Source organism: Myotis yumanensis, unplaced genomic scaffold (genome assembly GCF_028538775.1).
Source record: "Myotis yumanensis isolate MYYU_CA2020_CCGP unplaced genomic scaffold, mMyoYum1.0.hap1 SCAF_10, whole genome shotgun sequence".
Taxonomy (NCBI): Eukaryota; Metazoa; Chordata; class Mammalia; order Chiroptera; family Vespertilionidae; genus Myotis; species Myotis yumanensis.
The window spans coordinates 75,843,687-75,870,271 of record NW_027223761.1 but is presented as its reverse complement, the minus strand read 5'-3'; the positions used below and the strand labels follow the sequence as shown (position 1 = coordinate 75,870,271).

The 26,585-nt window shown below is 37.3% G+C and overlaps 1 protein-coding gene across 4 annotated transcripts in view; it reads left to right on the top strand.

Annotated features, from left to right (window-relative positions):
- Positions 1–26,585, top strand: part of DYNC2H1 (dynein cytoplasmic 2 heavy chain 1) — a 297,101-nt gene that overhangs the window by 164,849 nt on the left and 105,667 nt on the right. For all 4 annotated transcript variants that reach the window (XM_070426022.1, XM_070426020.1, XM_070426023.1 and 1 more), the window contains 5 exons: positions 7,354–7,419; positions 9,084–9,134; positions 10,535–10,612; positions 15,679–15,810; positions 16,814–16,886. In XM_070426022.1, coding sequence (XP_070282123.1) covers positions 7,354–7,419; positions 9,084–9,134; positions 10,535–10,612; positions 15,679–15,810; positions 16,814–16,886 — 400 coding nt within the window. The remainder of the gene's footprint in view (positions 1–7,353; positions 7,420–9,083; positions 9,135–10,534; positions 10,613–15,678; positions 15,811–16,813; positions 16,887–26,585) is intronic.

Sequence of the window (26,585 nt, the reverse complement as noted above, 5' to 3'; positions counted from 1 at the left end):
GTTTGCCATATTTGTCTTTTATCCTGGCATTTTGAAGAATAAACTTTGCTTTATAGAACAAGTCTACTTTGTTGTAATTATTGTTTTTATAATTTATTTTTTAATCATTGGATTTATTTTTTCATGTCTATATTATTGAATTGTATGATAGCTTTTTAGTGTAGCTTTAATATTTTTTATTTTCTAGTGAACATATTAAGACTGCAAAGTTTCATTTTGGTCACTCTCCTAATAATATATTTAATGCTTTTTAAGACTTCTGCACTAAGATAGGCTGTGATTTATGAAAATACTATGGAGCTACCGTTATCTTAAGGTGCCCCCAAATATGTTTTGAAAGTAGATATGTAATAAATAAATATTATTCTTGAAAAAGTTTTTAAGCCAAAAGATAATATAATATTTTTATTTATTCCAAAAATTAGTAGCTTTTTTTTGAAAGATGTTTCGTAATTCTTTATTAATAACATAGTTTTGGACCCCAGTTAAATAAAAATTTTAGTAACTTATTAGGAGTTTCTTGTTTGTTTCTAATCTATGTATTTCTATATCAGTTTATATATTCTTATTTTATTTTTAATAATATAAGTATTCCGGATATAATAAGCCAGTGATGGCGAACCTTTTGAGCTCGGCGTGTCAGCATTTTGAAAAACCCTAACTTAACTCTGGTGCCGTGTCACATATAGAAATTTTTTGATATTTGCAACCATAGTAAAACAAAGACTTATATTTTTGACATTTATTTTATATATTTAAATGCCATTTAACAAAGAAAAATCAACCAAAAAATGAGTTCATGTGTCACCTCTGACACGCGTGTCATAGGTTCGCCATCACTATAATAAGCATTAAGTATCAAAATGATTTAAGACACAGGGGTGGGGAACCTTTTTTCTACCAAGGGCCACTTGGATATTTATAACATTATTCACGAGTCACACAAAATTATCAACTTAAAAATTACCCTCATATATTTGGTCAAACATTTAATTAACTCACCCCTAATGCCTTGGCAGGGCTAGACCAAATGATTTTGCAGGCCTTATCTGGCCCATGGGCCAAATGTTCCCCACCCCTGAATTTTATGATACTGATGAAGTGTACTGGGGGTTATTTCTTTGAAGTTACTTTAACTTTTAAAAATATGTTTGTTAGGATAAACTCAACATTTTGATGCAATTGGAGTGAGTTTGTAAGGTTTAACATTCTTAACATTTTTAGTACTTATTTGGAATTTTTCATTGCCTATATTAATACTTCTCTATTGTGAACAGCTAAACCCACTTTTAAAAAAAGCTATGGTTTATAATTCTTAAGACATGCTTTTAATTGATGATGGAATGTTTTATAAAACTCACATTTTTATTATGAGCATTATTAAACTTATTAAGCATGAATTGAGCAGTCTATAGAGTTTCATTAGAGAATAAAATTCAGAAAGCACAGTAATTGTAAAGCAATAAGGTATATTTCTAAGACTTAACAGTATAATATTACTTAGGATAGAACTGATCTCATCGTTGAGTGAAAGCTGTTTGGGTTTTAGCCCTCAGCAGCACATTAAACTGGCTGCCAGAATTTCCTCCATGCTGATTTTGCTGCTGTGTTGGTGACAGCAGTATGGCAACAGTGACTCCGAACTGGAGAGAGGCTGGTTGTTAGTATTCACATCACACTGAAGTGAAAGCAACTTGACATGGAATAGAAAATGATTGACTTGTTTTGTAGCAGAAATTTTAGACTTTAATAAAGTAAACCAAATATGGAAAGCTGTCTAGCAATTTCAATTTAGATTTTTGGCTATGACTTACTTTTTCTTTTCTTAAAGAGATCAAAAGTGTTTATTTTAGTAACCTAAATATTTTACACGATTATGGGATAAGTAGCATATTGAGTTTAACAAAATTTATGATTATAATAAAACTGTTTATGAGTTAATACCTTTAACATTTCTGCATCCAAATTTATCATAGAAGTTGTTGGAATGTTAGATAATTTACAACTATATTGGGCTAGAATACCAAAAGGTCAGAAGGAAGGTGGGTAAAGCATATATTCTTACTATTTCCCTTTCCTCATGGAAGTGTTATCTAAGATCTGAAATGGTATACAAAGAATGTTTGGTGAGATATTAATAGAAGTTTTTTTCCCTGAGGTCAGGTGTCTTCTGTGACCAAAAATCAAAGAGAAGGGTAACCACCATTACCCATTTATTGACTACATATTACATGCTTGTTTTTGACAGCATTCTGGAGTTTGGCCTTAGTAATCATCAACAATTAGCTCACCAACTCTGGTAGATAATCAGAGAATCACCGAGTGCCAGAGCCTTGCCTTCTTTCCATTAATACTAGAGACTACATTATTTTTCCTCAGTTCAAAGGAAGAAAGGGCTAATTCATTGTCCTCTTATACTGTGTGTGAATTTGTGTGTGTGTGTGTGTGTATATATATATATATATATATATATATATATATATATATCTACACTAATAAAAGAGAAACATGGTAATTAGAGTACAACCGCTACCCTTCCCATTGGCTAATCAGCATATCCTTATGCAAATTAACTGTCAGCAAAGGTGGCGGCCGGCAGCCAGGCAGCTGGAAGCAAACATGAGGCTTGCTTGCTCCAGTGACTGTAGACTCCAACATTCCCTGCCTGCCTTGCCAGCCTCTGAGCTGGCAGTTTGAAACATTCTAACAAATACAGAAGCTAAACAAAAGGCCAGGATCTCAGAGCTGGAGTTATACATTGTTTCAATTATAGAATGCTCAGCAGCAGAAGCCTCAGAGCTAGAGCCAGAGCTAAAGCTGGCCCAGAATAAAATTAAAAAAAGAGAAAAAAAAGGAGCTCTTGGGAGCTTCAGTCAACAACCACCAGCCTGAAAGCAGCCCTCAGCCCCTCACCCAGACTGGCCAGGCACCCCAGTGGGGACCCCCACCCTGAAGGGTGTGTGACCAGCTGCAAACAGCCATCATCCCCTCATCCAGGCTGGCCAGGCAACCCAGTGGGGACCCCCACCCTGATCCAGGACACCCTTCAGGGAAAACCAGCCTGCCCCCAGGCCTCTATCCTATATAGTAAAAGGGTAATATGCCTCCCAGCACCGGGATCAGCGGAGCCTCGAGGCCTCCTGGCACCGGATCAGCGTGACAGGGGTCAGCGCCCAAACCCCCTGATCACCCTGCGGTTCTGTGTGTGACAGGGGGTGGGGCCACAACCTCCCTATCCGCCTTGCTCTGTTCATGACAGGGGAAGGCGCCCCAACCTCCTGATCAGCCCTGCTCTGTGCCTGATAGGGGGGAGCTCCCCAACCCCCTGATCGGCCCTGCTCTGTGTGTGACAGGGTGCGGTGCCCCAACCCCTCCCCCCCCGCCACAGGCCCTGCTCTGTGTGTGACAGGGTAGAGCCATAATCTCCCCATTGGCCCTGCCCTGAGTGTGACAGTGGCGGCGCCCCAAACCCCTGATTGGCCCTGCTCTGTGGGTGATAGAGGGCAGCGCCCCAGCCCCCTGATCCGCCCTGCTGTGTGTGTGACAGGGGGCGGTGCCCTAACTCCCCTATCGGCCCTACTCTGTGCATGACAGGGAGGAGCTCCTCAACCCCCTGATCGGCCCTGCTCTGTGAGTGACAGGTTGTGGTGCCGCAACCTCCCCATCGACCCTGCCTTGAGTGTGACAGGGGACGGTGCCCCAACCCTCCAATCGGCCCCACCCTGAGCGTGACTGAGGGTGGCATCACAACCTCCCAATCCGCTTTGCTCTGTGCATGACAGGGGGCGGCGCCCCAACTCTCCAATCAGCCCTGCTCTGAGCCCGACCAGGGGCTGCACCTAGGGATTGGGCCTGCCCTCTGCCACCTGGGAGCAGGCCTAAGCCAGCAGGTCATTATCTCCTGAGGGGTCCCAGACCGAGAGGGCACAGGCCGGGCTGAGGGACCCGGCTCCCCCCCCCCGCCCCCAGTGCACAAATTTTTGTGCACCGGGCCTCTAGTATATATATAAAAAAGAATTAACTATATTACTAAGTGATAAAGACTTCAAAGTAATATATATTATCTTAATCATTATATTTTTACTTTAGATAAAGGGTACTATTATAATCATTTTAAGTATCCATTAATTTATAAAATAAGCATCATAGTGGCTCATCCAGCTAATCATTGATCTTCTAATATCTAAGAACACTATCCATCTCCCTTGCTTTTTATAATATTTTATGTCAAATGGTAGCTACTTCATGCAGATGGTAGTTGGTTGTAACTTTTTTTTTCTTGCACACCTGACTGATGGCCATCTGCTTCCAGTTTTTATATTTGGAGTATATTTTTTACTCACTGACTCACTATTGTAAATATGTTTGTTTTTCATTTGCTTAATAGATATCTAGTGAGTATTGCTATGTATATACAAGCATATACAACATATACTTTTATAAAATAATTCTTTTGTATTGTATTATTCAAGACATTATATCTTTTCTACAGAGGGGTGATTTTCATGCAGGCAAGGAGATCACTTACTGGCAGTATTTACAGGAGGATCTTTTTTTGTATATACTGTATCTTAATACTTTTATATTTATCTATATCTGTATTTATAATCATAAACATATATTAGATGTAAAGTATTATTTACAATATGGGAAAGGCCAAATAAAATGTTTAGATTCAAACTTTGAAAGATGGTGCTTCAATAGATGGTTTTTTTAAAAACAAATATTTCCTGTTTATTTGTGTCTGTGTTTTTTTTTTTACAGAAATGATATAAGCTTATTTTAGGAAGTTTAAAAGTATAAACACCTAAGAAAAGAGAAGAAAATAAAAATAGGCTATAATCTCAAAAATAAATCAGTGATAAAAATTTGATATCTATTTTTCCAAAATTTTTGCAGATATCTATAATAATAAAAGCATAATATGCTAATTAGGCCGGACAGCCGAATGACCTTCCGGATGTCCTTTTGGACGAAGCTGCAGCAGCAGGGCCGAGGCAGAGGCAGTTATGGGTGATCAGGCATGCGAGCAGTTAGGGGCGATTAGGCAGGCAGGCAGAGTGGTTAGGGGGTGATCAGGCAGGCAGGCGAACAGTTAGGGGTGATGAGGCAGGCAGGCAGAGTGGTTAGGGGTGATAAGGCAAGCAGGCTAGCGGTTAGGGGTGATCAGGCAGGCAGGCAGAGGGGTTAGAGCAGGGGTGGGCAAACTTTTTGACTCGAGGGCCACAATGGGTTCTTAAACTGGACCGGAGGGCCGGAACAAAAGCATTGATGGAGTGTTTGTGTGAACTAATATAAATTCAAAGTAAACATCATTACATAAAAGGGTACGGTCTTTTTTTTTTTAGTTTTATTCATTTCAAACGGGCTGGATCCGGCCCGCGGGCCGTAGTTTGCCCATGGCTGGGTTAGAGGGTGATCAGGCAGGCAGGCGAACAGTTAGGGGTGATGAGGCAGGCAGGCAGACAGAGTGGTTAGGGGTGATCAGGCAGGCAGGCCAGCAGTTAGGGATGATCAGGCAGGCGAGTGGTTAGGGGCTATCAGGCAGGAAGGCAGAGTGGTTAGGGGCAATCAGGTAGGCAGGCGAACAGTTAGGGGTGATGAGGCAGTTAGGCAGAGTGGTTAGGAGTGATAAGGCAAGCAGGCTAGCAGTTAGGGGTGATCAGGCATGCAGGCAGAGGGGTTAGGGGCGATCAGGCAGGCAGGCGAGTGGTTAGGGGCAATCAGGCAGGCAAGCCAGCAGTTAGGGATGGTCAGGCAGGCAGATGAGTGGTTAGGGGCGATCAGGTAGGCAGGCAGGTAAGCAGTTAGGGGCGATCAGGCAGACAGGGGTTAGGGGCGATCAGGCAGGCAGGCATGCGAGTGGTTAGGGGCGATCAGGTAGGCAGGCGAGTGGTTAGAGGTGATCAGGCAGGCAGACGAGTGGTTAGGGGCAATCAGGTAGGCAGGCAGGTGAGCAGTTAGGAGCGATTAGGCAGACAGAGGGGTTAGGGGCGATCATGCAGGCAGGCAGATGAATGGTTAGGGGCGATCAGGTAGGCAGGCAGGTGAGCATTAGGGGTGATCAGGCAGGCAAGTGGTTAGGGGCGATCAGGCAAGCAGGTGAGTGTTTAAGGGCAATTGGGCGGGCAGGCAGGCTAGCAGTTAGGAGCCAGCAGTCCCGGATTGTGAGAGGGATCCTGGATTGTGAGAGAATGCAGGCTGGGCTGAAGGACCCCCAAATTTTGTGCACCAGGCCTCTAGTATATCCATATATGTTTATTAACAAACTCCCCCTCCTTCCACAATATGGGTTATGCTATTTTGATTTGAATATTTTCATGTTAGACTTTTGAACATTTAGGTTGTTTCAGTTCTTCCTCCACTGTAAACAATCTTGCAATGAATATTCTTTTTTATAAAAATATATTTTTATTGATTTCAAAGAGGAAGGGAAAGGGAAAGAGAGATAGAAATATCAATGATGAAAGAGAATCATTGATCAGTTGCCTCTCACACACCCCCTACTGGGAATAGAGCCTGCAACCCAGGCATGTGCCCTGACTGGGAATTGAACCATAGCCTTCTGGTTCATAGGTAAATGCCCAACCACTGAGCAACACTGGCTAGGCTGCAGTGAATATTCTTATTGCTTACCTAGGACTACTTTCATGATCCCTTTGCATGCATTTCTAGGAATAAAATATCTTGATTTAGCAGTATATAGATTATTCAGGAGCATTTAAACATACACAATCATAGATTGAAGGTTACTAATGCAAGAATGAGAGGTTTACAAATGATCTGGTTAGTAAAGACTAATTCAGACATCACAATTGGATTTCTACTAGCTAAATAAATCTGTTTTATTTTATTTTTTCCCTTTTTCTTTTCTTTTTTTTTAAACTGTTTTATTGCTTAAAGTATTATTACAAAGAGTATTACATATGTCTCCTTTTTTTCCCCTTTTTTTCCCCCGCCCTTGACAATCCCCTGGTCTCCCCTACCCCCCAGTGTCTTATGTTCGTTGGTTATGCTTATATGCATGCATACAAGTCCTTCGGTTGATCTCTTACCCCCCCCCTTCCCCCCAACCCTCCCCGGCCTTCCCGCTGTAGTTTGACAGTCTGTTCGATCTGTTTTATTTTTAATGAGATGTAAATGATGATTAATCCTTAGCACTTTAAAAATTTTCACACTTTCTCTATCCTCTCCACACCCAACTTGAAGTGTTGTTCTATGTAAATGTTATTCTTATATTGATAAAAATATTTTGAAGACAGAATACATATTTTGGAACCAAAATTTAAGGACTGTGCTTTTCAAAAACCACTAATGTAGAAAAAGCAAGATAACATCTGTTATTCCTTTTAGGCTGATCAGTTGATGTTCGCATTGCATTTTGTCCGGGGCATGCATCCTGAACATTTTCAAGAAAATGTAAGTGAATGGTGAAGGAGGAAATATTATAGTTACATAGAAGTTTGGTAATGTGCAGATAGAATAGAAATTACTTTAGGGTAGAAATTATATATCAACCTATTAATTTTTTTACTAAGTTAGAAATTTAGTGTAAGGTGCTGAAAGTTCTACTCCCCTCTGAGGGGGCCCAATATTCTAAAGTGATGATAAGGCAGAAAAAGAAATATAAGTAACTTACCCACACTGCATAGATTTTTCTGAACCCACATCCACTTACTCAGGACACCAGGAGAGTTAGCCTTCTCATATTCCTGGTCTAAGCAGTGGAACTGATAAATATAAAAAACAAAAGGATATGGGTATACTACATTATTTATTATCTTTACTAACTTGCTCAGAGACACAGGTGGGAATCAAAGGGTGGGCAGCTCCCTTGCACCTGCAGGTTTATGTTAATCTTTTAATGTGTAATTTATTTTCTTTGTCTATGACTTCATTTCTGGACTGCCATATAATCACCTCTCAAACTTAAAAAGAACCTCCTTCAAGCTAGAGCTAACTAATCTACCCTGTGTGCTTCTAATATTTAAAAAATTTTGCATTTTTTCATTATGTAAAGTGAGAGTCCATTAATTAGGGAGGGACAAGGCAACCTTGACCTAATAACCTTTAATTCTACTTGACCAGATTTTAATTATGTTCTGCGTTTCCCTCATTAACGTAGTTAAAAGTTGCAGGCCTATGTTTGATCTTCGTTTCTCTCTACCTCCACATGCTTTGACTTACATATTTCTCTTGAATTTATTAACTTGACTCCTTTTATTTCTACTAGTAACTCTGATGCCTTAATCTCCTGCTGTTAATGTTTTTCACTGTGATCAATATGTTCCACACTTTGTAAGACTTAACATTACCTATTTTTTTCTTCTGCAGTGTGAGTAAATTATCTTTGGGAAAGGAGAACATTTTTCTTTGACTCACATTGCAAAATGTTAGGAAGAAGAGTGAGCCGGGTGGGTGAAGGCAGGGAGAATGTTAGTTTGGTAGTGTTTCCATATTGCTTTCAAATTTTAATATGTTTTGGCTTTATTTAATGACCAATGTGTAATAAATATGGTAGTGCCCCATTATTATCTGATTGGGGGAACCCAGGGTGAAGACAGATTTTCTTAGAGCACTTGATTTCTTAACAGCTGATCACTTTTGATTATGAGGATAAAAAAAAAAAAGGAATATGGCAGTCTTCTCCTTATCTGTTGGAAAAGATAAGTTAACAGAAGAACTTTTTTCTATTTTTTCCCAACATACACAATATTTCAACTTTTGGTGCACCTTATTGTTGATTTATTAGTGAGAAATGGCCTATAACAGGAAAAATAATAGGTAGTGACAAATGCTCATTGAACACGAGATTTACATTTTTAGATATTGAGACTCATATATAATATAGTTTTTTGTTTTAATAAAATTATTTCTAGATTTCATATTAATATATCAATATTCATAATGTTAATATTGTACTAGAAATGTGAAGATGTGAAAGGGTTTTTTTTGTTTGATTTTGCTTTTGTTTTACATGCCCTTAGCTGCATTGTAAGCCATCTTACAGGGTTATTAAGAAAATTTTGTTAATTGGTTAGCATTTTTATGTTTTTTGTGTTCCTTATATTTTTATTCAATAGGAATGGGACACATTTACAGGTGTGGTTGTTGGAGACATGTTGCGGAAAGCTGTAAGTAAAAAATAATAAAATTATTCTACTGTTAGGGAAAATTGTTCTCGCTTAGATTTCATGAAATGTAATCTGCTTCAGAGCAGTTTTAAATTACTGTTGTAATTACTTTAATTAGAGGATTATATCCTTGTCTCTATTATCCTTCTATAGATGGACCTAAACATATTTTTTTGTCCTTGAAGACAAATTTTTTTAGAATGATATTAATTAAATACTAAGAAATCAATGTAGTTTCTTTTTTTCAGTACATATGTTTTATTCCAAGACTATTTATATAATCCAAAGAAAATCAAATCTTGCATTATGACTAGAAAAATTTTTATATATAACTAAAGTTTAAAAATTACTTTTAAAAACTTTTGTTAACTTTATTCAAATTCAAATTTTTGACTAGTAATTTTCTGTTTGAACATGTAATGGATAATATTATTCTTCAAAGCAACATACCTAAACCGTAATGCAAAACCTAGCTTATATCTGAAATGTAAGATGTAATAAAAGTAACATATTATGCCAATTTCTTATTACTTTTGCGTTTTTTCTAAAGTTTTAAGCACAAGAAAATGAATGCAACTGTGGATAAAAAAGGGACCACATACTAAACCTAACTAGCTCAGGGTTTTATGATATTTAAGCCAAACTGAATGGCAGGCCTTACAAACTCAGAGACCTAAAGTAACCACATAGGATGCTCTGAAATTAAAACTTCCTAACTAAAAGCAAGTCATGGTGGGTAGTCATGTCCTAGGCCAGGATCTTCCTTTACAAAAGTTAATTTTTACCTTAACTGAGCCTGTCTATTGTCTTTTTGCATCTAAGATAACTCTTGTGAGAGTATTCCCCCTTTTTCCAGACCCCTCCCACCAGAGCAGGAGAGAGACCTCAGAGCTCCTCTGTGTGCTGTAAATGTTAGCTGCTATTGGTGCCTACCCGATGTGAAGGAAGTGTGTGTCTCTCTGTTTTACTCTTTATCCAATCTCAGAGATTGCCCTGCTTTGCTTTCTCCCACCTCCCTAGCCTATCACCAGTGAATGTCATGTAACTCTCCCTAGGTTTCCTCCTTTGATTCTAATGTGTAAAATAAACTGCAAACTGCCATTCTCTGGAGCATTTCCTCAGTTCGTTGAGATTTTCCAGGCTATTGTCGTCAGTTTGGCTTAAATACAATCATAAAAAATCTTATAGGTTTGGACCGTTCTTACAGTGACACATTTGTTTAAATGGTTATCTATACCTAGTATAGAATTTTACAATATTGACTTGTAAAATATGTAAAATAAAGAAATAATACATAGAATGAACTGTTAAAAAATAGTGTTTATGAACTTGTTAGTTGTTGAATTTTTTTGTCTGAATTTTATCTAATATACCAAGGAAAATAATTACTCTTATTAAAGGACTCTCAACAAAGAATACGTGATCAGCTTCCATCTTGGGTAGATCAGGAAAGAAGCTGGGCAGTGGCAACATTGAAGGTACTTATTTTCTACTATGTGGAATATTTAAATTTTTTTATATTCGAGTTATTTCTGTTTATATTTTATTTGCTACTTATTCATAGTCAGTATTGATATTTCTGTGAATATGACAAAAATCTCTGGGTAAAAGAATATCAGAGAATTATTCTAATTCTTTAACCCATTATTAAACAATTAATTACATTTTTCATTCAACATATACATCTTGAGTCTTTACATTGCAAAAGGTTATATACTGTATACCCATAGAGAATATAAGGATAAATAAATATAAGGTTCTCTAATATGCTAGGTAAAAGCCTAAGCCAGTGGTCGGCAAACTGCAGCCCCTTGAGTGTGGCTCTTCCACAAAATACTACGTGTGGGTGTGCACGTACAGTGCGATTGAAACTTCGTGGCCACACTGAAGGGGCCAAAGAGCCGCATGTGGCTCGCGAGCCGCGGTTTGCCAAACACGGACCTAAGCGACCATTATGACTGAAGGACCGACCAGTCGACTGGTGGACCGGTCGCTGTGATGTGCACTGACAACAAGGAGGCAGATGCTCAACGCAGGAGCTGCCCCCTGGTGGTCAGTCTGCTCCCACAGCCAACCTCCTGCAGCCAGCCAACCTCCCTCGATCCCTCCCCCCAGCTGGCCAACCTCCGGTGGTTCCTCTCCCAGGCCTGGCCGCCCTGATCATGACTGAGCGAGATGGCCCCTATTGGCCCCAATTGCCTTTCAGGCTGAGGGCCCCACCTGTGCATGAATTCATGCACTGGGCCTCTAGGATATACAATAATTCAGGATCGGTAATGAGATGCTGTATAGTACTTATGTTGAAAATAGTTTGAAATTAACACTTTCACTTCTATTCATCTTTTATATATCTCTCATCCTCACTTCTTCTCCATGCTTGCAGTCACGTTTAATTTTGGCTGTCATTATTCAACTTGATTTAGCAATTAGACCCTGCTTCTAATCTCAGACCTCTCCATTTTAGTCTGTCCTTTGTCTTTTAGTTTATTTATGGGTATGGTTAGTGCCCTATTTAAAACCCATATATCACTCATAGGATAAAACCCATAGTTTTCTTGGATAACATATAAGATGATACACAATCTAATCTTTACTTGCCTCTTCAGTTTTACTTCCAGTCCATATATTCGGTGTTTCTTATATTTGCTAGTTTTATTATTCCCTCTCTCTGAAATGCCCTTTGACTGTTTTTACTATGAAATGTCTATTTATTTTTTAGAACTTACCCAAAGCATTACTTCCTCTGTGACTTTTACCCGATTTCTCCATTGTATCTTTTCTATTGACATATACTGGTATGGTATCTTGAACATTCCCATATCATAGCACCTACCATAATGATACAAAATGATTTGTCATGTCTGCCTTTCTCCTAGGATCTTTGAGATTAGGATCCTTGCCTTATTAAACTTTATTTCCCTGACTTTAGTGCAAAACCCAAGTCATTTATCCTTTTGTTTATTTAGTGGTTACTGACTATATACCAGATTCATGGTTAAATTTTTTAAAATACTTTTTAGATTGGACATATTAAGATTATGAGTAGACAAGCTAATGGCGCATGGATAAGGTAATTTTGCATTGTTCATGTATTCCATAGGATTAAAATATGTATTAAGTATTTATAATATGCTCTTTGAGGATGAAGAGTACAGATACATAAAAGTTTTAGTTCCTACTTTGTAAGAGTTTATCACCTACTGTAGGAAACATTTTTTTAAACAATTACAAGAAAATGGAAAAAATAAAAAATAGTGAGAATTTGAAGGGAATTCTGGAGTTTTGGACAGGACCTTGAACTAGCTCATGTACTCCTAATGGCAAAAGTAATAATAATCAACAGGGTACAGGTAATTATTGCTTGAACAGTTGATCTACTGAGAGGTTACACTTGGTAAAGATTACAAGTTAAGTAAACGTTACAATTTAAAGAAATGCAAAAACATTTAGGAAAGGGAGCTTTACATTCAGAAAAGGTTTATAGTATACATTAGTGTTTTTTTATTATCATTTCAGTTTACAAAACATTTTAAATGAATTGCCTCATTTAATTATCACAAAACCCCTAAAAGGTGGTTATTAACTCTTTTTACAGATGAGAAATGAGCATCAGCAGTAGTAAGGTGCTAAATGAATGAAACTAAGGTTTATTTTAAAGTTCATACATGTTTTTGAGGACCTATTATGTGCTAAGCATCATGTTAAATACTATAGATGCATTATCTTATTTGACCATCACAATAACCTAATGAGGAGGTCGTAATTATGTCTGTTTTAGGAAAGAGGAAGCTAAGCTGCAGGGAAGTTAAATAGCTGGGAAGTGTTGGAGCTAATTATTTTAGTTCAGGCATTCTGACACCAAAGTCCTTGCCTTTAATATCTATGTTTTCCAAATACAGTGTTCTTTCTCTCTGCTTCCTTCCCTTCCTCCTCATCTCTTCCTCTCCCCTCCACCCAGTGTTCAGTGTATTTGTGTGGTAAGGATCAGCATGGGGAAGAAAAAGTTCCAAAGCCCAACTCCCATCAGTTCCATCTGTGTTCTTTACAAGCCAAGGTGTTGTTATTGTAGGTAATAAAAAACACATTTCTCTCAAAATCTATATGTGTGTTCCCATTCTTGCTTTCCTTCCCCTGATGTTCTTCACAATTATTGTAGGAGTACAGCAGCACATAGCAAATACAATAAGAATAGCTAGCATTTATGGGTGATTATGTTCAAGGCATTTTGCAGAATTTGAAAATGGATTATCATCTCATTTAATATATTCCATAATATTATGAGATAGCCACACTATATTGTCCTCATTAGACAGATAAGGACACTAAGGCACAAAGTGATATAGTCTCTTGCTTATGGTCATTTAAAAGGTAGATTCAGTATTTGAAATTGAGCTTTTTGCTGCAGAGTCTGAGCTTTTTACTACTTTTTTTTTTTTAAATCCTCAACCCAGGACATGTTCATTAACGAGAGAGAGAGAGAGAGAGAGAGAGAATAATCATCGATGTGAGAGAGAAATATCTGTTGGTTGCTTCACGATGTGCTCCAACTAGGGTCCAGGGTTGAACCCACAACCTAGGTATGTGCCCTGACTGAGAACTGAACCCATCACCTTTTGGTGTATGGGATGATGCTCCAATCAACTGAGCCACCTGGCCTGGGCTCTACCACTATTTCTTACCGCCTTTATTTCATAAATATTTGTTGAATAAAATAAATGGATTCCGTATTATATCATCGGTTGTTTTCTTCATTAATCATTTATTTGGTACCTGCTACTATTTAACAGAGTTCTGGTGGAATGACAAATAAATATTCTGTAATATAAAAAGACTCTACATTGAATAAAGTTACACTGTAGAGAATAAAACAAATAATTACCTTGTGATGTGGTTGATGCCATAGTAGGCCTGTATCCCTGGTAATTAGACCCGGGGTCTAGCATGTAGCTGAGAGCTTGCTAACTGTGTATAATCTATCTCAGTTTTCTAACCAAATACATGATGATTATACATGTAGCACACATAAATTGGTGGTGGGGCCTTATACACTAATTGCCAGTAAAGTTAATAGACAGCCATCAAGTTCTATCCTAATAGGCTTAAATCATTTATTGAAAAAAATTAAAGTATGCTTAGTTAATTTTCTGCTGTGTAAGTTTAATTTTGTTAAGTTACAATAATGAAGTTTAGGCAATATAACTGATTGTTTAGAAATGAATATAGATATTTGGATAAAGCATTCTTAAATGCTTGATTTATGTTTATATTACATGAAATTTTAATATAAATCTTCCAAATTCACCATTTAAAAAAATTCTCCATCTATACACATTTATATTTCTGACCTTGTAAATCACTGTTGAAAAAGTTTGGAAGAGAGAATACTGTTTGAGGTAGAGGAAATAAATATGTTGAGAAAAATCTCTGATAGATGATATTGTTTAAGCTGAGTATTGAATGCTGAGTAGAAATTTAGAACATTTAGAGGCAAAGGAAGTAACATGTTCATGAATAGGGGCAGAAATGAATATAGTTTCAAAAATTTGCTTTGTTAAGGATTTTTATATTGAAATGAAATTTGACATACTTTTATACTTGTGGCAATGCTTAAAATTTGCACTTGAATATGTCAATTACTATATATCTCAATTTAAAAATCTGCACTTGTTAGAAAAGTTTTAAAAAGTTTTTAACTTGCCCTAGCCAGTTTTGCTCAGTGGATAGAGCGTCAGCCCGTGGAATGAAAGGTCCCAGGTTCGATTTTGGCCAAGGGCACATGCCCAGCTTGCGGGCTTGATCACCAGTAGGGGGCGTGCAGGAGTCAGCCGATCAGTGATTCTCTCTCATCATTGATGCTTCTATCTCTCTCTCCCCCTCTCCCTTCCTCTCTGAAGTCAATAATATATATATATATTTTAAAAGAATAATTTTTAAAAATTTTAACTTGTTTTTATTTATTTATCTATTTTTATTTAATCCTCACCTGTGGATATTTTTCCATTGAATTTTAGAGAGAGTGGAAGAGAGAGGGAAATACAGAGAGAAACATCAATGTGAGAGAAACACATTGATTAGTTGCCTCCTGCGTGCACCCTGACCAGGGCCTGGACCAGGGAGGAGCATGTAACCAAGGTAAGTGCCCTTGACTGGAATCGAACCCTGGACCCTTCGTTCCACAGGCTGATGCTCTATCCACTGAGCCAAACTGGTGAGGGCTGCACTTTTTTTTTAATTAAAACATTCTTTTCTCCACAAAGTGGAGATGGATAGGTACAAATGTTTTTACTGAAAAAATAAAGATTTTATTAACTTACAAGTATTGATTTAGTACTCTTTTGGAAATATTTTCTGTAATTTAATTATGGGTTGCATAAGTCTACCATACTATTTCTGACCTAGAAATGATTAGGTAAACTGACATAAAGTAGAAAACAGGTAATAAATATCCATCAATAATTACTTTCCATTTCTTTTTTTAGTAATTCACGTACATATGTACTTACGTTGACTTGTAGCTCACTCTGTGGTTATTCTTATTTTTCAGATTGCTCTCCCCGGTCTTTACCAGACCCTCTGCTTTGAAGATGCAGATCTGTGGCGTACGTATTATCATCATTCAATGTGTGAGCAAGAGTTTCCATCTGTTCTTGCAAAGAAAGTTTCCTTATTTCAGCAGGTAAGTTATCTAAATGCATAAAAGTATTTAACATTACTCTTGTTCAGAAGCCAAATTCAATAAAAATAAATAAATAAGTGAAAGCTCTGCCTTTGGGTGCCACATCACCCTAACAAGGCCCATGTGGGGAAGGCCTTTCTGCTTTTGCCATCTTATCTGGATAATGAAATCACTGGCAACATTTCTGAATGTGGTGTTTCCCACTGTAGCTTTTCTTACTCCCTCTGACTCTGACCCAAGGGTGATTTTGCAACAGAGAAAATCACTTACAGAAAGAAATTAAGGTGTTGGCTTTATAGGCTTTCTACTCATTGCGCATGTTCTAGGGAAAATATCTCATGGCAAGGAATATGGTGATTTTTTTTCACGTATTTTAAAATAGAATGATGAAACCTGCTGAGGGGTCCCACTCAGTGTTTTGGGGAAGTGAAGGCTAAGAATTGGAAAGCTCTTCAGGAGCTGATACTCTGGAAGTGACCCTTTCAGTTCCTCGAAGTGGTTCTGTCCCTTTTGTATCCCCTTGATGAATTCTGTTTTACCAAATATGTTTAAAAATACAAAAAGAAAAAACACACACCTTTATTAGAAAATGTATATATGATTCAGCATAAAAATGGTGATTAAAAACTTTAGGCAAGATTTTTGGGCCTCTGTTCTGCTGTCGTCAGAAGTACCTGACTGAGAGTACCCTATTTTCACCTGGCATTTGGCTTTTGTTATTAGATCCCGAAGAGCAGATAACCCTATGATCATTACTTGCTGATGTTTACTTCTGGTGACAGGTTTGAGGAAATAATGGATTTTTGTAATATTTTGCCTATAACGATGGGTCTTAGTATAAACCTATTGTGACAGTTTGAGGGATAGTAAATAATATACAACAGTGATAAGTATTCACATATTTTAGTAAACATTTGTTGAATTAATTGACCTCACTGTTGTTTAGTTAGGAAAGCCATTGTAGGAACTTTATTACTTAAAATGCCCTGACCTTTGCTTTCAGGTCCTGGTGGTGCAGGCCCTCAGGCCCGACAGGCTGCAGAGCGCCATGGCTCTGTTCGCATGCAGGACTCTGGGTAAGGGCGGCGCTTTTCCAGAATGAGACCACTGACCTGACCGAGTCTTTTGTGTTTAACCTACAGGTGATTTCCTGCTGACGTTGGTTTAGCAGATTACCGGCATTATTTTCTTAGTTTTACTTATTTTACAATCTCCACCTGGTTTAAACAATAATTTCTGTGTTGGATCTGACCATACTTAATGTGTATCAAGTTTAATGCATAATGGACATCCTATATGTAGTTACATTTTTAAAATTGTTTTCTTATGAAAGCACAGTAGACATTTAGACATTTGTCCAAGATTGGTAATTTAAAGCAGGGAATCAAATGTTTGATTTTAGACAAAGTAAAACATATAGATACCATAGGCTTAGGAAAAGAAGCCTTCTAAATGAGTTATTTTAGTTCTGTCTAAAAAACAAAAAATGAAAATTTATATATCTTTCAGATTATAAACAAACTGTTCAATACATTTTTAAAGTCTTTCAGATCATCTTACCTGTAGAATTAAAAGTGGTTACTCATTTGGAAATAATAAACTATATCATGTTTCCATTTGTGCAATAAATTTTGGAAAAACTATGTTAAGGAAAGATTATGAAAAGTATTTTAATTGAAGTGTAGAGTCATCCAAGAATAATGGATTTTTATTATTCTAACTGCGGAGGTTGTAGAACTATGTTAGAAATGAAAAGTCTGGCACAGTTAAAATAGTTTGCTGATAATTTTTCTAGATCTTTCATTTCAATTTAATTTTGTATATACGTATATGAAATTTTATATAGAAACTATTTTATAAGTATATTCCAATCAAGTAAGCCTAACATTTGAGATATATATATATATATATATATATATATATATATATATATATTTGATTTTCTCATATAAAGAAGTTTAGCCCTGGTCGATTTGGCTCAGTGGATGGAGCATTGGCCTGTGGACTGAGGAATCCCAGGTTTGGTTCCCAGTCAGGGCACATGCCCAGTTTGCAGGCTTGATCCCCAGTAGGGGGCGTGCAGGAGGCAGCCCATCAATGTTTCTCTCTCATCATTGATGTTTCCATCTCTCTCCCTCTCCCTTCCTCTCTCTGAAATCAATAAAAATATATTAAAAAAAAGTTTAGTGCAGAGTTTTCTGAAATTAAAAAAATATACTGGGCCTTCTAGGCTTATCACTGTAAAACTTTACAGTATTGAATAATCATTTTTGTTAGTTAATAAAGCTGCTATGATTGATTATATTTGGATATTATTTTGAGAAATTATCTCTTATCTTCAGATGATCAATTTTACTCTAGTGAACATACACTTTCATTTAACCATGAATGTTGTTCATAATGATAATAATCACAGTTAAACTTAAATAGCTCTTACTATATGCCAGGTACTAGTCTAAGTGCTATACATGTGTCAGCTATTTTAATCCTCACAGCAACCCTAGAACGGGCTCTTTTCATATCCATTTAAAGATGAGGATACAAGATCACATAGCTAATAAATGACAGAACTCAAACCCAGCTCTTAAGCCTGTGTTCTTATTAAATACTGAATGAGTAATATTTATTCTCAGTGTAGAGGGATGTTGCTGGCGGGTACTAATATAAAACAGTCTTGTTAAACCTTAAAGTTATTCCGTGCACATAGCCATCTCTATTCTAACCTACTGTATTAATTTCCTAGGGTTTTCCTAAGTGTACCATACACTAGGTGGCTTCAAGCAACAGAACATTATTCTTATAGTTTTGGACTCCTGAAGTCCAAAATCAAGCTTTTGTCAAAGCCATGCACCCTCTGAAATTTGTAGGAGACTTCTTCTTTGCCTCTACCTTGTCTGGTGGTTTGCTGGAAATCTTTGGTCTTCCTTGGCTTGTTGATACTTAACAAATCCCTGCATTCATTGTCACATGACATTTTCCTTATATGTCTCCATGTGCACATGGCTGTCTTCTTGTAAGGTCACCTGTCATAGGGGATTAGGGACTCACCCTACTTCAGTATGACCTCATCTGAAGTTAAATAATTATATCTGTAATGACCCTATTTCCACAAAAGGTCACATTCTGAGGTATTGGGTTTAGGACTTCAACACTTATTTTTATGGGAAAAACAGTTCAATGCGTAAGATATACCAACCCAACTTTTCACGTAGTCACTGTCTTCCACTTCACCCTCCACTGGAATATGCAGATACATGTGGTTACACACAAATATTTTGAGGCTCCCTTTCGATGGATCGTTGGGTTGGCTGGCAATGAATATATGGAAATGGGTGTGGACATACTCTGTGCTTTTCTTCCATTAAGCATGGAGAAGAAAGTCCCTGTTTATTCATTTGTTATAGGCTCTTTATTCACTAGGTAATTTTTATTTACATTGGTCATAATGTTTATCCATCTAACTCTTCGTTGCAGATGACAGCTATCCATCTCAAACTCACGTAAGTGAAAAAAGGGAGAAAGTATAACCAGAAAGGTAGAGGTAGGGCTGGCCTCTGGGCTACTTGGTTTCATGGACTCAAAACAACATGGGGAGACTTCCTTTCTTTGCCTCACCCTTGCTGGTCCTTTTTTCTTTCTGCCACCACCCCTTTGTTTTACTCTTTTTCTATGTCTTTACCTTTCTCTGTCTCTCACGTTCCTTTTAGACTTTTGTTTAATTCTTATCTGTATGTTGACCTTAGCCTCTGGGTTCATATATATTCTGGGGGATAGGGCTGCTGATTGCCTGGGATAGAATTTAAAGCTTGTGATTAAAGAGAATTTTCCCTCCAAACTTCATGTATGGAAAAGCAGTTTCCCCAAAAGAAGTCATGGAAGGGGCTGTTATCAGTTCCGAGAAGAACTGCTGGTACAAAACAATAGATAGCCATTATAATAAGCTTACATATTATCTGTTTTAAATAATTTTCATATTTAAGTAGTTTGATAGTTAAACCATCAACTTATAAAGTACATTCCTTTAAGAGCTACAAATATGCAACTTTTTTGATTCTGAAGAATAAAGTAGTTGAACAAAGATATTAGTGTCCATGTTAAAAATGTTGATAAGCATACTTTATCTTGTAACTGAAGAATGTAATATGTTACCAGATATAAACAAGAATTGAATAATACTTGCATACTAGTAGGTGTATAATAAATATGAAAATCAACTATCCCTATATTTACTCCTTAAGTTAGCTAATTGAAGTAGCCTTTTTGAGAAAATAAAAGCAATGAGATAGAAATTCTTTGTTTCTCACCAACAAATCTACGTACTACCTGCTTTGGTACTCATATTCATTCTTTCACTTCTGTTACTATGAATGAATGCCCTTGTTCCAACGAAAGACCAACCCATTTGTTGTTGTTTTTTGTATTCTTACCATTATTCTCTTCTCCTGCATTATCAATTTCACCTCCTTAACTGGATCATTTCATCATCATACAAACAGATTTTAGTATCACCTGTCTTAAAAGTACCTCCCATGACCCTGTTCCCTCTGTAGCTACCATCCTAGTTCTTCCTTTTGCTATAAAACATGTTGAAAGTGTGTCTGTAATCAGAGACTGCAGTAACCCATTTACTCAACTCTTTTTCTGTCTAGACTATTACATTTCTCCTTTTATACCTCAACAGTTTTAGGGAGATTTTTCACTTTCCTTTCCTGGCTGCTTCTCTGCCTTCTCCTAAATACTGGAGCGATCTTCCTTCCACTGCAGTCTTAGTTTGTTTTCCCTTTCACGGTTACATATTTTCTCTCTAGGTAACCTCACCTAGTCCCTGGCTATAAATGTCATCCATGAATTACTAACTCTTTTATCTGTTATTTCTAGCCCTGACATCTTCCTAGAATTCTATAGACTCAGATATCCAAATGCTTATTCTATGTTTGCATGTGAATGTCATATCATCAATTTAACATGACCAGTTCAGAACTTTTCATGTGTCTATGCTAGCATCCATTCAGTTGCTGAAACCAAAAACCTAAAAGTAATCCTTTCTCTTTTTTCTTACTTTAAATACACAATCTACCAGCAAGTCCTTTTAATTCTCACTCTGAAATTTACTCTGATTCATTTTCTTTTTTTGTCAGTACTTTAATCCTAATGCAGACTACCATCATCTCTCACCTTAATTACTGTCCTAGCTTTGGCTATGTTTGGCTGTTCTATATTCAGAATATAGGCATCCAGAATCCCATCACTTCTCACACCTTCACTACCATCTATCACTTTGTTCAAGCCACTATCATCTGAGCAAGATTATTGCCATTCAGACCTCATTTCTTCCCCACTTTCAGTTTATTCTCAACACAGCAGCCAAAGTGCCTTTTGAAATATGTTAGATCATATTACTCTGTTCAAACTCTTCTGATGGTGTCTCCTCTTTCTGAGTCCTTACAGGCTCTTACCTCCCTGTTGTTTTTCTTTTTGCTTCCCCTCATATCTAATCTTACCACTCTCACTCCTGCTCAGTCTTTTCCAAGCATAGTGGCCTTTTTCCTGTTCTGGTGCAGGGATGGGGAACCTATTTTCTGCCAAGGGCCATTTGAATATTTATGACATCATTTACTAAATATAATTCACTTAATATAAATTCATGTTGCTCTGAAAAAAGCTCCTAGATTTATTGAATTTCGAGTCCAGCCTGCAGTTGCCTTGGCAGGGCTAGACCAAATGATTTCTCTGGACTTATACACCCTGCGGACCCACCGTTCCCCACACCTGTTCTAGTGCTTCAAGTGTGTTTCTGTATCTCAAGACCTTAGCATTTGCTGTTCCTTCTTCCAAGAGAGCTCTACCCCCAGTTATCTCCCTCACTTCTCTGCTCAAATGTCATCTTATTCAGTGAAGATTTCCCTGAACACACGATGTAAAAATTACCTATTCTTTCCTGGCTCTTTATATCCCCCTTACTCTGTTTATTTTCTGTAACAGTTGTCAGGACCTGACATATTAAAATTTTTTTAAATTGTTTGTCCCCCAACTAGAACATAAGTCACATGAGGGAACAAATTTTGTTTTGTTCACAGTTGTGCCCCCAATGCCTTAAACAGCTCTGGAAGGAACATAGAGGCACTATAAATGTTTGTTAAATCAATGACTCCCTAATTTGTCTTCCTACTTCGTTTCTTGCTTCCCTCCTAATCTATTCTCTCTAGAAAGCTGTGTGATCTTTAAAAAAAACAACAACAAAAAACTTAAACTAAATCATACTTATTTTTTACATAAAATTTCCAAATTTTTCTTCAAACACTGAGAATAAAATCCAGATTTTGTATACAAGCTTAAAAGGCCCCACACAGTCTGGCCCTGCTTGCTTCTCTGACCTCATTCCAGATCCCTTTTGCTCCCTGTGCATTCGCTCTGTTTGTTCTGTTTCTTCCTCTTCCTCTTCCTCTTCCTCTTCCTCTTCCTCTTCCTCTTCCTCTTCCTCTTCCTCTCCTCCTCCTCCTCCTCCTCCTCCTCCTCCTTCTTCTTCTTCTTCTTCCTCCTCCTCCTCCTCCTCCTCCTCCTCCTCCTCCTCCTCCTCCGTATATTCAGGTATTAATTTAAAACATTGCATTTTCAAAGGTCTTTCTGGGCCACCTAATCTGTACAAACACTAATTCTCTACATAGTAACACTATCTGATGTATTTCTGGCTTATCTATATATTTATTGTCTGTTTATGTGACGATGCAAGTTTAAGAAATTTTCAGAGTTTTTAAAGAATCTATTTTTTTATCACCCATTTAGTCTTTAAATATATGCTCTTTGTTGCATACCGCTCATGACCTATTTTATTGACTTTGTATTTTGAATCTCTACTAACTCTTTGGAATATTTCTGTTATGGCACTATGTACTTTCCAGGTTAAATGACATTTATGGTTTAACAGCATTAAGCAAAAACCTCATGAGAGTCACATATTCAGATACTTTCAAAGTTTAATATATTTCCAAAACTGTTACCAGGAAACCCAGGGTTGGGCTCAGGCTGCCTGTAGCAGTATCCAATAATGAAGGCAGGGTTGAATCATATAAGGCGTTTATTGAAAAGGCTAGCCAATCAAGAAGACAGGGCACTTACAAGCATTCAAATCCTGTCTTCCAGCAAGGTGCAGGGACAGGATTATATAGGGGAAGGGGCTACGGTGAGTCTGGAAATGGACTTCAGCTATTGTCCTTAGTCATCAGGCGATGAGATGATGATGAGATGATGATGTATTGACTCCTGGTGGGTTGGTCTGACCCTGCTTATCGGTTCTGCTTGCTGGATTCACAGCCGAGTCACCTCCCCAACCCCTTCGCACAGGCCTTGAAAAGGAAACTTAAGAAAAACTTAATCCCCCCTTCACATGTAAGAAACTTAACCCCTATTCACATAAGCATATGTGTTCTGATTTAAAATAATACGATTATTTTTCAGATTAATGCAGGTGCTTTATGTATCAGATTATAAGTCCCCCCTATCAAAACGGTGTATGGTTGGATGACTTTATTTGGTCAAATGGTTTTATTAATGTAGTTTTATATAAAATTACATAAAACTAATGTAATTAGTTGTATGAATAAGTTTTAAAATTTCAGCTTGCTGGAGAATGACAAACACTATATCGTTTAAACCAAATTTTAGAGATTTGATTTCAAATATAATTTCTTGAAAATCACTCATGTTTTTTAAATCTCTCTTTCTGTAAGTTCACTCTTGGTGTATAAAAATGCCATATATTTCTTGGCATTAATTTTGTATATTGTTACCTTGCCAAATTCATTTATAAGGTCTAATAATTTTTTGATGAAGTCTTTAGGGTTTTCTATGTACAGTATCATGTCATTTGCGAATAATGACAGTTTTATGTCTTCCTTTCCAATTTGGATACCTTTTATTTCTTCTTCCTGTCTAATTGCTATGGCTAGCACTTCCAGTACTATGTCGAACTGGAGTGGTGAAAGTGGGCATCCCTGTCTCATCCCTGTCTCATTCTTGTGTAAAATGGTTTTAGTTTTTGCCCGTTGAGTATGATGTTGGCTGTAGGTTTGTCATATAAGGCTTTTATTATGTTGAGGTATGATCCCTCTATTCCTATTTTGCTGAGGGTTTTTAAAAGAAAGGGTGTTGGATTTTGTCAAATGCTACTTCTACATCAATTGATATGCAGAATTAAGATACCTAGGAATAAACTTAACTAAGGAGGTAAAGACTTGTACTCGGAAAACTACAGGACATTGAAAAAAGAGATAGAGGAAGACATAAACAGATGGAAGAACATACTGTGTTCATGGATTGGTAGAATCAACATCATTAAAATGTCCATACTACCCAAAGCAATCTATAGATTCAATGCACTCCCCATTAAAATACCAACGGCATATTTCACAGACCTAGAACAAACTCTCCAAAAATTCATCTGGAATAAAAAAAGACCCTGGCCGAAACCGGTTTGGCTCAGTGGATAGAGCGTCGGCCTGCGGACTGAGAGGTCCCGGGTTCGATTCCGGTCAAGGGCATGTACCTGGGTTGCGGGCACATCCCCGGTGGGGGATGTGCAAGAGGCAGCTGATCGATGTTTCTCTCTCATCGATGTTTCTAACTCTCTCTATCTCTCTCCCTTCCTCTCTGTGAAAAATCAATAAAATATATTTAAAAAAAAAAAAAAAAAAAAAAAAGACCCTGAATAGCTGTAGCAACCCTGAGAAAGAAGAACAAAGTAGGAGGGATCTCAATATCAGATATCAAGCTGTATTACAAAGCCACTGTTCTCAAAACTGCCTGGTACTGGCACAGGAACAGACATATAGACCAGCTCAATTAATATTTGACAAAGGAGGCAAGAACATACAATGGAGTCAAGACAGCCTCTTCAATAAATGGTGTTGGGAAAATTGGACAGATACATGCAAAAAAATGAAACTAGACCACCAACTTATACCGCACACGAGAATAAACTCAAAATGGATAGAGGACTTAAACGTAACACGGGAAACCGTAAAAATCTTAGAGGAATCCACAGGCAGCAAAATCTCAGACATATGTCGTAGCAGTATCATCACCGATATAGCTCCTAGGGCAATGGAAACTAAAGAGAAAATAAACAAATGGGATTACATCAAAATAAAAAGCTTCTGCACAGCAAAAGAAACCATCAACAAAACAACAAGAAAGCCCACTGAATGGGAGAACATATTTGCCAATGTTATCATTTATAAGGGTTTAATCTCCAACATTTACAGGGAGCTCAGAAAACTTAACAAAAGGAAGATAAACAACTCAATCAAAGAGTGAGCAACAGACCTAAATACATACCTTTTGAAAAAGGACATAAGGCCAAGAGAATATGAAAACATGCTCAAAGTTACTAATCATCCGAGAGATGCAAATCAAAACGACAATGCAGTACCATCTCACACCTGTCAGAATGGCTATCATCAACAGAGCAACAAATGACAAGTACTTGGGAGGATGTGGAGAAAAAGGAACCCTCGTGGACTGCTGGTGGGAATGGAGACTGGTGCAGCCACTGTGGAGAACAGTATGGAGTTTCCTCAAAAAACTAAAAATAGAACTTCCATTTGACCCAGTGATCCCACTTCTAGGAATATATCTCAAGAAACAAGAAACACCAATCAGAAAGGATATATGTCCCCCTATGTTCATAGCAACACAATTCACCATAGCTAAGATTTGGAAACAGCCTAAGTGCTCATCAGCAGATGAGTGGATTAGAAAACTGTGGTACATCTACACAATGGAATACTGTGCTGCTGAAAAAAGAAGGAATTCTTACCATTTGCTAACAGCATGGATGGAACTGGAGAGCATTATGCTAAGTGAAATAAGCCAGTCAGAGAAAGATAAATATCACATGATATACTCATTTGTAGAATATAATGAACAACATAAACTGATGAACAAAAACAGAGACAGAGAAGCATCGATCAGACTTTCAAACCTTAGAGGGAAGGTAGGGGAGGGTGGGGGTAAGGAGGAGAGATCAACCAAAGGACTTGTATGCATGCATATGAGCCCAACCAATGGACACAGACACCAGGGGGGTGAGGGCATGAGTGGGGGGGAGTAGCGGGGGGGAATAGGGGAATAAGTACACATATGTAATACTTTAATCAATAAAGAAAAAAGAAAATCACTCACATGGAAAGATTTTTATTAAGTTTTAGCAATCCTTTTTATAATCTATAAATTTTAAAATTGTTATTTTAAAAATATGTTAATGAAAGTAGTTTTGATTTACAGATTTAAATTATTAGAGCATTCCTCAAATCTTTTAGGCATGCCACTTTACTCCTATAAATCAAGCCTTATGTGCTAGCCAAATCTGCAACATTACTTTTTGAAAATAGTTGTTACCAAATGCAATGATTATGCCTTTTTAAATTCTGATTTAATTTTGATTTTTTATTAACTCTTCTGAGCAAAATATTATGCTTTGTGTATTTAAGTATTACAAGACATGTTCTTGGAAGGTGCTGCAGTATTTATAGGAATCAGAAACTTCTCAACAGTTCTCCGAAAAGCCTTTTTGAGACTTGCAATTTTCCTAGTTTTACAATCTCTTAATCATGCTTGCAACCCATCCCAGTCCCAGGTACCTTTTTCCATAGCTCAATCTGTCTCGTGAGGTCTGTGTATAAGAGCAAAGGAAGGACATTCATTTTCTATGGCATCTGTAATAAATGATCATAAATTAGCTTAAAACAACACCCGTGTTTTTTTTTTTTGTTTGTTTG